Source organism: Brachycentrus maculatus, unplaced genomic scaffold (genome assembly GCF_059751285.1).
Source record: "Brachycentrus maculatus isolate JH-2025_06_01 unplaced genomic scaffold, ASM5975128v1 h1tg000844l, whole genome shotgun sequence".
NCBI lineage: Eukaryota > Metazoa > Arthropoda > Insecta > Trichoptera > Brachycentridae > Brachycentrus > Brachycentrus maculatus.
The window spans coordinates 235,549-251,784 of NW_028281571.1; the positions used below are offsets into that span (position 1 = coordinate 235,549).

Here is a 16,236-nt window from a genome sequence, read left to right on the forward strand (position 1 = left end):
ATGTATTATTTATAACTTCGTGTCCGTAAATTGTATAGCATTCCGGCCGTTAGTTCTACGCCGATTCCGTTACGCTGTTCTACGATAACGTACTACCCCTTCATTCCGTAGCGGTTCATTATTTATTCATACATACTCTGCATTTCAAGGAATAATGCGTTCCTCGTTACTTTTCGCACATTATTAAAATGCATGGGCCTTGCACACCCGTAAAAAGTGCAATATTGAAATTTTAAAAAAAAGCTTTTTTTCAAACTATTTTTTTAATCGGAGATTTGGATTGATTTTGAAGTGAAACTCCTCGAGTGAGGATTCGCTAATCAATGATTGGACATAAATTAAAACTGAAACTTCAAGGATGTGTTACGTTTATTTGGCAAGTCTCGTTACGTGAGGGAAAAGAAAGATATGACGTAGCAAGATAAATATAAACGGAATTTACAACATTCGGACCTCACATACTAAAATAAGAGTTTCTGCTTAATAAAAGGCTTCTTGACGTCTCACCAATAGATGTCTCTAGCGAAGTTCTAGTTATTCAAGAACAAGGTTTCTAAATTGGTTCATATATATTTCCAAGAATTTGAGTAGTGTTGTTGTCAATAATGGGTAGAATTGGTGAATGTTACACGTGTGTAAAGTGATCACTTAAACTAGCCTATGACGGTCGTCAGCCCCGTAAATGCCCAGACTTCCATATTCTTCTTCGAATTTGATGAGATGTCAAAAAAATATATAAACGGAATTATTTAAGATGAAGAAACATTAGATTATAGAATATATTTTTTTTACATATATATTTTTAAATTAATCACTTGTAATAAACCGCATAGCGAGTTTTATATCTAAAACACGACTAGTTTCGATAACAGATGTTTTCAACTTCATGTGAAAATTTAATCTAACGAGCTTAAAATATTTAGGTGTATACATGTATATAGAGGTTGATGTGGTGATAAATTTCATTCCACTATGTTAATGCCGCATCAATAGATAATATATTTTTTTGAGATGCTGTATCTCGCTATTTTTCTCTTTAAATCACTCTTGATTCTTTATTTTTTAAGAAGTCATATTTCTTTCACGCGTACGGTGCTGCACCCGTATTTTATTTTTATTTTTTAACTGTCAAAGTGTATATTTGTAATTTTCAATATAATGTATGCAGTACTCACTTTTCTGATAACTTATGGGTGATAAAAATACTCGTATGGTGGGACAGCAATTTTCAAAATTTTTAAAGAAAAAAATCCAGCGATCAATGTATTCACCAGAAAAAACAGAGATACCTATAGAAACTTTCAGGATGATTACATCATATATACTCGTATATGTGTATATATAAATAATTTTTGACAAAATACTGCATTTCATTGTCTAAACAGAAAATTTTAAATAAAGGTATTATTTTAACTGTTGATTCTAAATACTTAAGAAAAAATAAAATATGCTAATCACATCTAATAATTTCATTTGCCTTAAAAATCACGGACGCAAAGTTGAAATAATTTTTTTTAAACATAAATAGCTTTTTTTATTTAACTTAGAGTTCCTAGTCACGTTTTTCGAAGCAAAGGTTTAAAAGAGCCACACGTATCAACAATCGATGCTTTATATACTTGAGTGGGCATTTTTCCCTTGGGAATTCGGAATAGTTTACGTTTCCCTAGAAACACATTGTGGCTTCCAGTTTTACTTTTATTGTGGCTTTTTATATTTCCAGTGCTCTGAAACTTGGTCTGCACAACCTATTCGGTACCTCACAAAGGGGAAACCTTTACTGTACAACGCAATCTTGAAGGAATTTTGCTTTTATTTCTATGAAATAAAAGCTAAATAAAGGTTATGTTTCGTACAAGGAAAAACAATAATGGAAAATACTCAAGGGTTGCGTGATTTTTTTTATAAGTATATTAATTTAAGTTGACTATATCGACTACGTCACGGAGTTATATGTCTGTATAATAAGTATGCATGCATTGAACACTTGCTTTCTCAGTTTGTTGAATATTGAACATAAGATTTGTTTTAAATTAAAGAGTATTTTTTTATTATTTACTTAAATAATAAAATTTCATACTATTTTTGTGAGCATAAGCAGCTCATTATTAGAAGAAGGTATCAAATGGTGGTATGGTGGGTTAGATCCAAGAAATTCTGACACAAGAGTCCGCGACACTAAACACGGGACCACAACCCGACACTTATATTTATAAAAATATAACACTTGTATACGACCACTCAACTTTTGAATTAATCTAAATAAACACTGATTGATTCAACTATACAAGTATTCTTCAAGAGTGAAAATAATATTTTTTAACGTTTTGTCTCTTCACTTTTTTGTGAGAACATCTAAAGCTCTCCAAATTTGTCGATTTTACGCTAATTACCTCAAAATGGTCTTATATTTCAATAAATTTTGAATTTTACAAACTAACAAGTTAAAACAAATGCCATAAAACGGCACGTAAAGTAAAACTTGGGTAAAAGGGACAATGAAAGTAATATTCATGTAAAAATATTGAAATTATAAAATTTTTAACAAATATAAACTGATCTTAATATGAGAAAGCTATGATATGATGTAAACGATATTAATTCATTATCTAAATTTGAGGTTTCACGGTATTTTAAGAAGCTGATTTTTTTAACTAAGGGGGAAACATTCATTTTTTTGCGATGTTATAGTAAACCCCACCCCCTAACCTGCTCCATGATAACAGTTATTCTCGAAACTAATTACATTATTAAACCCATTAGTGGTCTTATAATAGTGTATTTTTTTTAAATATTTCAATTTTTATATTATTCCACAATATTAATGCCAAATCAATAAGTAATTAAACAAACACATATTTTATATACATGTAAGTTTTTCTTTTTCAAAACAACTCAAATTGAACAACGAGTTTGAGATCAATCACATGATACGGTTAAACCAGTATAAAGAGTCATATAAAAGTTTTCGGACGAACGAACCAAAGTTTTTGTTAATATTGGCACGAAAAGCTAAGTTCTTTTGAAAAGGCCTACATGAACCGAATATAAAATTTTTCTTTCATCCTTGATACTTCCATCACGTACATTGATATTGTATAGTTTCCGTATCTCAGAATTAATCAAAAGTCTCCGGGAATAAAAAAGCTTTTACGAAATGAAATAACACTTTGATCAACATGGATTCAGACGGTCCAAAAAAAACACTACCTGGAAAATCAAACATAACACAATAATTTAAAAGTTTTTCTCGTCTTGATGGGATTACATACTACAAAAAAAAACTTTGTGATAATTATTTGCGAACTTTTTTTTCTGGTTGGAATGTTTGAAACTTGAATGAAAACTGATTTTCTGATATATTTATGTTCACCCAAAAAAGTAATACATTCACCCGTTTTATTTCTGATAAAATGTTTCATTTCTGAGAAAATGTTCTATCTTCTTATAGCTAAAGGGCAGATTACTTGAGAAACAGTATTAGACAAAATATGAGAACCTTTCTTGTGGAATTGTATTTTCAACCTGAAAATATTACAAGCAATAAATGTTACGAATTTTATCTTAATTAAATTGAATATTTTACCATTTTTTTATTCATTTTAAAAAATAAAATAATGAAATCAGTTTTTTTTTACATTTAGAAACAATGCTACATGCGTAAATAATAAATAATTAATAAATTAGTTAGTAAAATAGTAACCGTTTTTTTAAATTTTCAATAACCACAAAAAAAAAACCTTTTGTCTTATTTATATATATATATCCTACATTTTCGTGAGTACTTTCAAAGTCACAAATGGAACATGATAAATATAACTACACATTTAAAAACAAATAATAACAATCACTTTGGGATAAATTATATAGATACAACTAGTTTTGACAATATCTGTGGTTCTCAAAACTAGTTGTGTCTACATTAATAAACTCAAAAGTGGTCATATATATTTTTTTATATGTTTGAGCTACGGAAAAAACGTCATCGAAAATTACAGTTTATTCGGTATAAAACTAAGAAATAAGCCGTTAAAATAAAAACATACAACCCAACTGGTAAAAATTACTGCAAAATTTGCGTTTGTAAGACTTGAGATTTTTTTAATGTAAATTATTAAAGCTTATAAAATATTTCCAAAAAATATAAACTTGTTATTATAATAATATAAAATATTCTACATAGTATTTGAATGTAAAAAATTACAAAAATAACACCCTGTTTTAAAATCACTTGAAAGTGATTTTAAAACAAAGTTATATTTTAATTATAAAATGGAAAATCACAAATTTACTGCTTTAAATATAAATTATAAACATAAATTTAATAAAACTTCTTGACATTTTTATATTTTTTGATATATTTATTTAAAAAAAAAAGATATTACTGTTTTGAACACGATTGTTCTCTTTCACTTAATATCATAGTGTTACAATCTCTTGTTTTTATTTTCAAGACAAAATACTATGATAAATGAAAAATATTTATTTTCTGACAGTTGTATTTTGAAGGAGTAGCGGAGCAAAATGTTATCTCGGAATACCTTTTTTCCATCATATTCATTATGCCTATATTATTTTATGCATTTTTTCTGTAGTGAGATAAAACAACTTTTGTTCATTTTCTAAAAAAATACGATTTTCTTTATATTATTTTATCTTTATCTAGTTATATTTCTAAACTTATCCGAACAGTCTAGATTTAAATTTATAAAAAAATATTAAACTCGTGTAAACAATATTTGAGTTTACTTTATAAAATTAAATAACTTTGTTTTAACCACTTTTTTTATAAGTACATTTTAACCTACCGGTTTTGACAAGAACCTTGTCATCACCGTAATGTGTACGGTGTGTGTAGAAGTTTTTGGTTAGGGAATGTTATTAACTATGAGTATTTTAATGTTTAAGAATTTAATTTAAACCCTGTTGATGTCAAGGTTCTTGTCGAAACCGGTTGGTTAAAGTGTACTTATAATAAAAAAGTGGTTAAAACAAAGTTGTTTAATTTTATAAAGTTTATAAAATATAACACAAAGTATCTGCGAAAAACATTCAAGAAGCATTTGATTTTATTTATAATTTCGAGAATCAACCATGTTAACTCAATAATTAATTGCTTTGCTTTTACTCACAGTTACTACTTTTCTGATTACTAGTCGAATCATTTACGAATCTAAATTTTCCAAATGGACATAATAAATCGAATAAATTAAAATCTTATAATTTATTATAATACTTGTAACTTGTAACTTGTAACTCAAAAAAACACCTCTCATCAAAGCACACCAATCACAATTAATATATTTTATGGAAACGTATATAGAACAGTAATATCAGAAACACAGAAACATATAAAACAAAATCTAACACATGCCTCTTTTGGTCAAAAAAACTTTTATAACTATGCGATAAATTTGCACAGCCTGATATCATTTTCTATAAACTCATTTTATAATGAAACTAAGTATACAAAAGTTATTCACAAATAGATGATGAAGTTGGGTAGATCTGAAATAGATCGCATCATTCGGCCATGTCATTTTTGATTGCATGTCGTAATAAACTTTTCATAGAGTTTTATAAATAAGATTGTAAAATGTGCCCTCAGCACGGGATAACTAATCCAGGACACAACTGTACATTGTTATTTTTTATTGTGTTTTGTGAAAAATAAATAAATTAGTATGGATTAATCGAATAAGTCGATTATTGTAAATAAATTTAGATACAACCGACTGAAGTCGTCAGATAACAATCCTGTAATAATATATCAATCGAGTATGGGTTTATTCGTAATCCTTGAATAAAAAGGGGTATCAATTTGTTTACGTTTGTAATCTGCATATTTTGCTAGTCAATACTGAATCCATTATAAGCTTATTTTATCCACGTAAGCAAGATTAATGTCCTCGTAGGGATAAGTTTACTAACACGTATTAAGGAGTATATACAACTGATGTGAGGGATAATATTATTTCATTAATTGATTAGGCAATCACTTAGTGGTAAAATCTTTACATATTAAATTTTAGTTTTGCTTAGCAAATACCACTATTTAAAGTGAAATAGTGGTATTTATTTGTTAAAAGAAATAATATATATTTATTTGAGTTTTTTAAACTACTACTGCTACTACTACTACTACTACCATCACGCCGTTTCCCCGCAGGGGTAGGCAGAGAGGATGGAACGTCACGTTCTTCTGTCCTGATATACTCTCCTCGCCTCCTTCACATCCATACATCTAGTCATACATGCCCTCCGATTACGCAGACTTTTGACAACGCCAGATTATATATATATATATATATATATATATATATATATATATATATATATATATATATATATATATATATATATATATATATATATATATATATATATGTATATATATAAATATATATATATATATATATATATATATATATATATATATATATATATATATATATATATATATATATATATATATATATATATATATATTTATATATATTTATATATATACAGATAAACATATATTACTGCAGAGAAAGAAATGAAAATGGTAATTAAAATATTTATTGTTTTTCTGAAATCGTGGTTATAGGAAAGCGTGTTCAATGACCATAATTTTGCCCGATAATTTGGCAGATAAATAATAATATTTTGCGAAGTTCTGTTATTTGTAGCTTAGTACCTAACCACCGCAAGTATTATTATTATTTGTTTCCTTCAAAGCTTTAATTTGCTGAAATCACGATAAAACTACAGTGCAATTTTTTTGTGAGACATTATCTTAGATATAATCTTTGTGTACCGAGAAAATTAATAATTTTACTATTTATTTGACATTCACATTCTTTAAGAGACTCAGCCGTTTATGGGCCTACGTACTCTATAAACTTTTTTTAAAAAATAACAGAAAAATTTTCTGCCGACATTTCTTTATGGGACTGCATTGTATTATGCATATTTAAAAAAAAATGATATCACATTATATTTAAGGTGATTAACATCTGTAATATCATTTAGTGGTTATCGAGTTTGGCTACCATCCTATAGTTTTTTATTTCGATTTCAGGGGGAGAGGGTCAAAACAAATAGTCATCAACTTTTTTCATTTAATTGATTATCCCAGGACTGGTACCTGGAACGCATGAATGATCTCCTTGCCTTTACCTAATTATCGATAAAGATAACATTGTATATTTTTATGAATGGTACCTTATACACTATTGGGCGTGGATTACGATAAGAAGAAGAAGAAATTTTAAGAAATTTATGATAACTAAATTTTAATGATATAATAGATACAAAAATAAATTACTGAAACAGTAACATGCAAGCATAAGTCAAATAAACACGGCCGTTGACTGATTTCATTAATCCTTTTTACTTGGTGTAAAAATTACCATTTTACTAAAAATTGACAACTATATCATTTCAATATCGAAAGCTCTACTACATAAGCTCTCCTGTCAAATGTGTGTTTATAAATACAACATGGTAACAAGTGATCACATAAATCAGCTTACGAAAAGTGAAATTACTAATCTGTGTTGAGAGATCAATAAAAATGTTATGTTTTGTAAATACAGTTAGTTGGTTGAATTAGTTTAAAATGAATTTTGATAATGTAATGTCTCGATAAGACGAAACGCTTCACATATCATTGTACATATATAATAAAATAAAAATGGAATTCGTTTTATTTAGGATATAATTAAAGTGTAACTTTGTTTTCAAATCCCTAGAAATATTTTATAACAACTTAATTATATGTAATGTCTACCGGTTTCGAAGCTGACCGCCTCTTTATCAAGACTGATTAATAGTATTAATTAGTCTTGATAAAAAAAATGCGGTTAGCTTCAAAATCGGTAGACATCACAATTGAGTTATAATAAAATATTTATGGCGATTTCAAAAAGTTAAATTGACAGGAAAAATTGTTAGGATGGAGAAATCATACATTTTTTTATAAAATATCGATTTTAAGATATGCTGAATGATTAAGACATTTTTGCATTTTCTGATTAAATCCGGTATAAAATTTTCATTACATTATCAAAAATTTACTAAACCATCGATAAATGAATGAACATCTTTTTTCCCAATCTGGCAATATCTTCAAAGGTTTTCTGATCTCTACATTTAATATCCCTTTCTCAGTTAATTTCCATAACGACTGTTAAGGATCTACTTTATGGTAACTCTTGTCTTGGATATATGTAGTTGTGTCTGCCCTTAAGTTAACAGAATTTTTCTTTAATACATGTAAGATTTTTTCTGATTTAACAAAACAAATAACTATTAAAAACGATTTTTTGTAGTTTAAACGAAACTAACCATCACGCCGCTTCACTGTAGGGAAAGGCAGAGAGAATAGAATATCACACTGATCCGTCTTTGCCTCTTTCACATTCATGCACCTCCTCATACATACCCACCGATTGTTCCGAATCCTGACCTGATCACTTTCAAGTACTTAAAAAACATGATTGTGTAATGTTTTCCTCGGTTTTACTCGGCTTCTATTTCTAAATACATTCGCCTTAAAAATTTGTTTTGCTATTTTTTCCTCACTTATTGATTCCATATGTCCAAACCATCTATACACATATTTTATATTGTATCGTTTATTCTTATCTCAGTACAGCACTCATTTCTTATTTCACCATTCAAACATTTTTATAAATCGTTTTGCCGCCGATTTGCCTGAAGGATCGCATTCCGACTGCATTCAGCCTATATTTACCTTTCTCTTGCCATTGGATTTTTGTCAGACGGGATGAATATCTAATTTAACATACTTAACCTATAAAGGATTGTATATTAGACTCGTTTTGTGTTTATAACAGCCGATAAAATTAATATTTTCATTCATTTTGTTTTCGAAAATTCACCTTCGAAAAAACGTTATTTTCGTAAGTTGGCAATGAATGACGTCACAGAAACGATGGAGTTATTTTAATGTAGGTGTCATTGCTAAATTATTGGCGGCTCTATTTGTTGATGTCTATGGTCCACCCCCCTCCCCTCATATCACTACGAAGGCGAACAAACTGCTTATTTATCTTGTACGTAAATCCAGCACTTGTCATAGAAGCTAAAAAAAACAACCAACCACATTGTCAGGTATAATAAATTAAAATTCCATATGAATACTTGCAGTTAGTAAGTTTTTTAAGCATTTAGAAGTAAGATTGCAAGTTTAAAACAATACAACAACATTTCACTGCGGAAATAGTTCGATACAAAGAATGGCGACCCGAATTAACTATTAACCTACCGACCTAATTCAGCCCGATTAATACTTTACTCCTTTAAAGCAGTTATATAACAAAACCGTTTAACTATCCGACTTTTTAAGCTTAATCTGATTCGCCAACAATTACATTTTCCTATATCCAATTTTGATATAAAATATTTTAAATAATGGGGTGTGTTTAGGTCAGATGTCATCATAATCAGCGGATATGTACATTTGAGGTGATGTATAAATATTGAAGAGGCGTGGTGTGGCGTTCTATTATCTCTGCCTACCCCTGTAGGAAAACGTTAGTAAGTTAAGAAGTTCTCAATTTTTTTTTTGAAAATATGAGCTTATTTTCTTATTGCGTCAAGTTGCTATTTTTTTAATATAAATAATGGCGTTGCATATAGAATATATTGCTTTTGCCAATGTCAAGTTAATTAAATAATATTATTTAATCACAAATTATGATAAACTTTATTTTGTTTAATTTAAAAATATATGTTTATTGTATATAATTGGGTTCCTGCTCGCTAGGGTGAGTTGGATATTTGTAGGGGGGGGAATGAGCGGGCCAGAGTTTTAAAAAAATGCTGGCATTTGGTCATTTATAGGACAAGCAAAGAATATATGGTTAAGATCAAAACCACCAATCTTCGCAAGGTGCTCTCTCGTAAAACAATGTCCCATCTTCATTCGACAAATGGTGGATAAATGCCCAACCAAAATATATAAATGTAAATTTAAAAAATCTTTATGACGCCAAAACAATATTTCAGCCAGTCTAGCTTTCCTCGACTAACCCGATATTCAAAAAAGTATATAAAAGTCTTTTTTTTTGGCTCCCCTATAACTTGTGATGAAATTTAAGCATGTTTTTGGTCCACAAATTATTGGATGCGGTGGACCGACTTACCATTCAATTACGGTTGTAGCGTTATACTCGGCAAAATTCGTATTCAAAAAATACTTCATTTATGAAAAATTAAGATTCAAGCCTTATTATTTTAATTTTTTAAACCCTTATCCACACTCAATGGTGCATAGGGTACTGCGTCATATAAACGGAGTGTTATCTTGATCGTTTACACATGAAGGAAAGGTGATCAGCCCTGCTTCAGGTACCAGTCCAGGGTAATATTGAATAAATATTACAGTGAAAAAATCACTTATATTTATTATAAGTGAAAAATGTATTTTTCTGACTCCCCTAATAATTGATGAAATCGAAGCGATGAAACTGTAGCTTGTGTTTGGTCCCCGGAGATTTGGGCGCGGTTGACCGAGCGGTTGGGTTGCAGGGTCGCGGGATGAGCCGGCCGCGCGGCGCCCACCGGCTGCAGAGGGCGCGAGCGCCGTGCCGCTGGCGCTGAATCCGGGCCATGGGTGCGCCCTGAAGCAGCGGCGCGCGGCGCCCAATATGACCCTCCCCCTACTCGCGGCGCTACTGGTTTTACAGACGAGATTCGCTGGTATGTAACTTTTTTTTAAACACACACACATACATTTAAAATGTTTCAAAATTAATTTTAAGATTTTGTAAAAAAAAAATTATGTCTATTTGATTAAAAAATCCTTCTTTTAATGTTACATAGTTATACAAGTACTTAAGTACACAACATTTTTTTGGATTTATTTTTAATGAAAACCTGTAATTGGATTTTTTCTTCTTGTTTTTTGTGAATATTCCATTGGTATTTCAATGAATAAATACATACTCACACTCAAAATGACAATTTGAAAAATGTGTGATGGTATCCAATTGTTCCAGAATTGTATTTAATGGTTTAAAGCCGAAGAGGTTTAACACAAATGGTTTCATACGTTTATATATACATGTATATATATATATATATATATATATATATATATATATATATATATATATATATATATATATATATATATATATATATATATATATATATATATATATATATATATATATATATATATATATATATATATATATATATATATATATATATATATATACATATATATATACATATTTATTTATGTATATATATATATGTATATATATATATATGTATATAAATATATATATATATATGTATATATATATATATATATATATATATATATATATATATATATATATATATATATATATATATATATATATATATATATATATATATATATATATATATACTTATAAGTAGGTACTTACAAATAGTACCTACATAAAACAGTTCTACCACTAGATGTCGCATGCGTCGCTCAGAATAAAACAAAAGACTTCCGATAATATTATTAACTGTCAGAATCAGATAGATAGATAGATAGATAGATATAAAAATTATTATAAAGATAAATTAAGAATAAACTTTAATTACAAAGCAACACATTGTTTATTTTATTATTATACACCCACTTTACATATTATTTACACTTAATTTTCAAAAGGAAAATATTACCACGTTATAAAACGACAATTTTGTTAATTGGATATGGATTATGAAACATTAGATGTATTAAAACAATTACTACAATATGTTCGGAGTGAGAGAGAAAAAATTAGAAGATGATCAAAGAAAACGATTAGAAGATAATCAAAGAAGACGTGGAAATTTAAGAACTAGTGATAAAATTAAAAATAAAAATCATGTGAAAAAAATTTCTACAAAATATAAAATAAAATATACTCCAGAAAAGAAGAATTTCGAAGCAGATTGTGTGAGCAGGAATCCAGTATTAGAATCGAAGGAAAATGCAAATGAACAATTAAAAGTTGTAAATTTGGTTAAATTAGAAGATATTTTAAAAGATCAGAATAAAAATGAAGACATACAAATAACACAGAAACAGTGCTTGAAAAATGAAAATAAAAATAAAGTAGAAAAAACTTCTACGAAAGATAAAATAAAATATACTCCAGGAAAGAAGAATTTAGAAGTAGATTGTCTAAGCAGGAATCCAGTATTAAAATCGAATGAAAATGCAGATGAACAATCAAAAGTTGTAAATTTGGTTAAATTAGAAGATAATTTAAAAGATCAGAATAAAAATAAAGACATACAAATAACACAGAAACAGTGCTTGAAAAATGAAAATAAAAATAAAGTAGAAAAAACTTCTACGAAAGATAAAATAAAATATTCTCCAGGAAAGAAGAATTTAGAAGTAGATTGTCTAAGCAGGAATCCAGTAGTAAACTCGAATGAAAATGCAGATGAACAATTAAAAGTTGTAAATTTGGTTAAATTAGAATATACTTTAAGAGATCAGAATAAAAATGAAGGAATTCAAAAGAAAAAAACAAATGGATTGAAAAAAAACTGTGTCTACTTTAAAAGGGTCAAGAAGAAAAAAAAAGAAAAAAAAAATTACAAAAAAAAAGAAAGAAAAAAAAGAACGGAAAAAAGAAAAAAAAAATAAAGAAAGAAAAAAACAAGAAAGAAAAAAAGAAGGAAAAAAGAAAAAAAAAAAAAAAACTTTATCATATCACTAAACTTATACCAGTCCCTTCACTACAAGAAGATGATCCGGAGGACGAGTGAAAATTTTACTATGAATTTTCATCCCCAAGGGGGGAGATGTAATAAAATAACTAGGTACCTACCTATACATTTTATTAAGTACTTACAAATAGTACCTACATAAAACAGTTCTACCACTAGATGTCGCATGCGTCGCTCAGAATAAAACAAAAGACTTCCGATAATATTATTAACTGTCAGAATCAGATACATAGATAGATAGATAGATATAAAAATTATTATAAAGATAAATTAAGAATAAACTTTAATTACAAAGCAACACATTGTTTATTTTATTATTATACACCCACTTTACATATTATTTACACTTAATTTTCAAAAGGAAAATATTACCACGTTATATATATATATATATATATATATATATATATATATATATATATATATATATATATATATATATATACATATAGGTACATGTATGTGTGTAATAAAGAATATTTGCTGTAAACTATACGTATTAGAGATCAAGGTTTATTTTAGTCCTGTTATATTAAATGATGCAGCCTACTCTAGGTATGTTTGTGTTTTTACTTTCAATGTGAAAGAGATCACTTCTATTTTTCTATGATATATATAACGACAACGTACTAAGAAGATTAATATTTAATCCTTTAAATAAGTACTACGGCCTCACAGACTAGCTCTATATCAGCGGTTCTTATAGTGTTTTCCGCGGAGCACTGGGACTCCGAAAGACATCTGCTAGAACTTTATCGCGGCAAGTAGCACAATTCTTCATACTGCATTCGAAAACAAAAATAATAATAATTTCAAAAAAAAAAAGCAATTGTCTACCTCCTGTTAAATGAAAACAATTTTATGAATTTACATTGGAATCAACACAATTATATTTTGTTTAATGTATTATTAATTCTTAGGTTACCAAAATTCGATTAAACGGCTTTCTGTACACTTTTTTTGTAATATATCCAAAATTTACAAAAAATTGGATTAAATTATGTTATTAAAACATTAAAACGAAACGCGTCACATATTATCATATGTATGTAAATAAAAGTAAAAGCCAATCCAATAACATTGTTTGACTTTTTCGGATTTTGGAATTACCCAAAAATAATTGCAATAGTTTTCTACCAACTGTCTGCAGTTACAATAAATATTTCGGTACTCTAGCGAGAAATACCGGATTCATTGAATCTGACGTCATGACATTTGGTTAGTGATTTTTTATAACGTTGTAAATATTTAGTCAAATAAAACCCGTTATTTTCGTCGAGCCGAAGATAAAACAATATCACAGAGTGTTTATAAATTATCAAACACGTTTTATATTTGAATTATTTATGTTTAAATCGTGTTTTGTTGGCATAGTAACCCGAAAAATCCTGGTAACCAAAGGGGTAAGTGTTTTGTAAACTGTTGTTTTTCATAAAATTAATTGAATTTTATAATAAAAATAAAAAGCGATTTTGCATCAAAAGGGTTCCATCGCCGAAAAGGTTTAAGAGTCGTTGATCTTTATTGTACCTACTTTATTTTTTTCTGTCAGATTATAAGTTTTTATAGGATTACCGGAACGACTATTTCCGGAATCAAAATACCTTTTTTTATATTTTCCATAACCATCTCGACTATCTACAGTGATTTTTAAAGACATTTTGACCCGCAAAGACTTGCTTTTTATCACAGTGTGAACCATCTCAAAACCGATTAGGTTTTTCTGTGTTATTTTACCGCGCGTCGTTAGCACTTTTTAACAACTTTTGGACCATGTTGTAGGGATTTTCGTTTGCGCCGTAACATCTTAATGACTCGTGACATTATACTTAATTTGGAAAAATGGTATTAAAATCTGAACGAGTGTTAAAACCAAGGAAAATCAGTAGTAACAGCCAGTAACACCAATTTTACGGTTCTTAAAGTCTCTCGAAATTACATTAGAATATTGCATTTTCAATTAAATCAAATCGTCTGATATTTAATTATGTTTCTTTTGTATGAGCTTTCACAATCATGATAAGATTGAAGATAACTACATATGTGTACTAAACATATAAAACTCAAAAATGACGTTTTTGATATCTATATGAACAAAAATGTAAGTTCACAACATTTTGAGTGTGTTCACAAATCTGGGTGTTCTCGACTTACGAGCTGTTTTTTCTCACATTTTGACATTTCAACATATCTGAAGAAGAATATGGAAGCCTGGGTATTAACACGGCTTGTGTCCTGCCATAGGATGGTTAAGTGATCACATTGATCAGATTCTTTAATCGTTGAAATGTGCATATTTGGCTCTTTGGCTAATAAGTTTGAGATTCACTGCTCTAAGGTACCTTTAGTTCAATTTGATCACAAAAGTAAAGGGAAGCTGTAAATTGATAGGAAGGGGATGATCAAACTCGATGCACTCGAAACGAGATTCTGCAGTCGCGCACTGCGTCCTCGCCGTTCTGAGATGACAAAGTATATTAAATTGCGAAAAGGGTGTTCGTCGAGAGTGCAAGACTGCATACGAATGAATCAAGTACATACAAAAAAAACAAAAATTAATATTAAAAATAATCCATATTTTTCATTTCATCAAACCCTTAGCCGCACCACAATGGTGCAAAGGGCAATGCATCATGCAAACGCAGTGTTATCTTGCACATGAAGGAAAGGTGATCAGCCCTCCGCTTCAGGTACCAGTCCAGGGTAAAATGGAATAAATATTACAGTGAAAAAATTACTTATATTTATTTGACCCCTTCTGGGAATCGAACCCAGGACCTCCAGAACGGTAGCTGAGCGTGCTGACCATTAATAATGTTTTATATAATGTTTTATAAAATGTTTTAAATAACGTTTTATCACGTGTGCTTCACATAATCTATATACATACGAGTACATATAATAATTTTCTCTACCATAATTATATTTTAAATAAAATAACTTTCAGTGGGTAAGTATTATCCTGAAATAAATTTAAATTAAGTAGGACAATTATCCTTTGCATTAATTTTAATGAAGTCAATTTCATGAAAATCGTTTCATTCTCTTTGTGTCAACGTGAAAACCTGAAACAGCTGAAAATATTAATGTTTTACTTTTAAAGCAAATGATTTATGTTAGTGTGATTATTTTTTACACGCGAGGATAGTAATTGTAAAATAAACTCATTTATAAAAAAAATGTGAAGAAATTATGAAAGAAATAATTTAGAGTTTTATTTAAAATACGGTGAATATTAAATTTGGTAGTTTAATAAAAACATAGAAAGCTACATGCATTGTCGTGTTAGTTTAGTTTAGTTCAAAAAATTTAGTTAAATCTTTTACAGTGATTCACTGATTACTTTGTAAATTTGGACACACGCATATATATACGTGTGTGTTAATACACGACGTTTTTACCTGTAGCATTTTCACTAAAATCATGCATTTAAAACCGCAAACAAAATACAATATCCATCATTTGCAGGATCTAAAGTAAAAGGTTTATCGGTTTATCTTTGGTAGTTCA

General features: G+C 28.6%; 1 protein-coding gene across 1 annotated transcript in view; it reads left to right on the forward strand.

Moving 5' to 3' along the window:
- LOC148300064 (uncharacterized) overlaps positions 1 to 16,236 on the forward strand; it is a gene marked incomplete at its 3' end in the record, with an annotated part of 103,923 nt that overhangs the window by 54,500 nt on the left and 33,187 nt on the right. Inside the window, exon 2 of the mRNA XM_088275325.1 lies at positions 10,543 to 10,713. Coding sequence (XP_088131451.1) covers positions 10,662 to 10,713 — 52 coding nt within the window. The remainder of the gene's footprint in view (positions 1 to 10,542; positions 10,714 to 16,236) is intronic.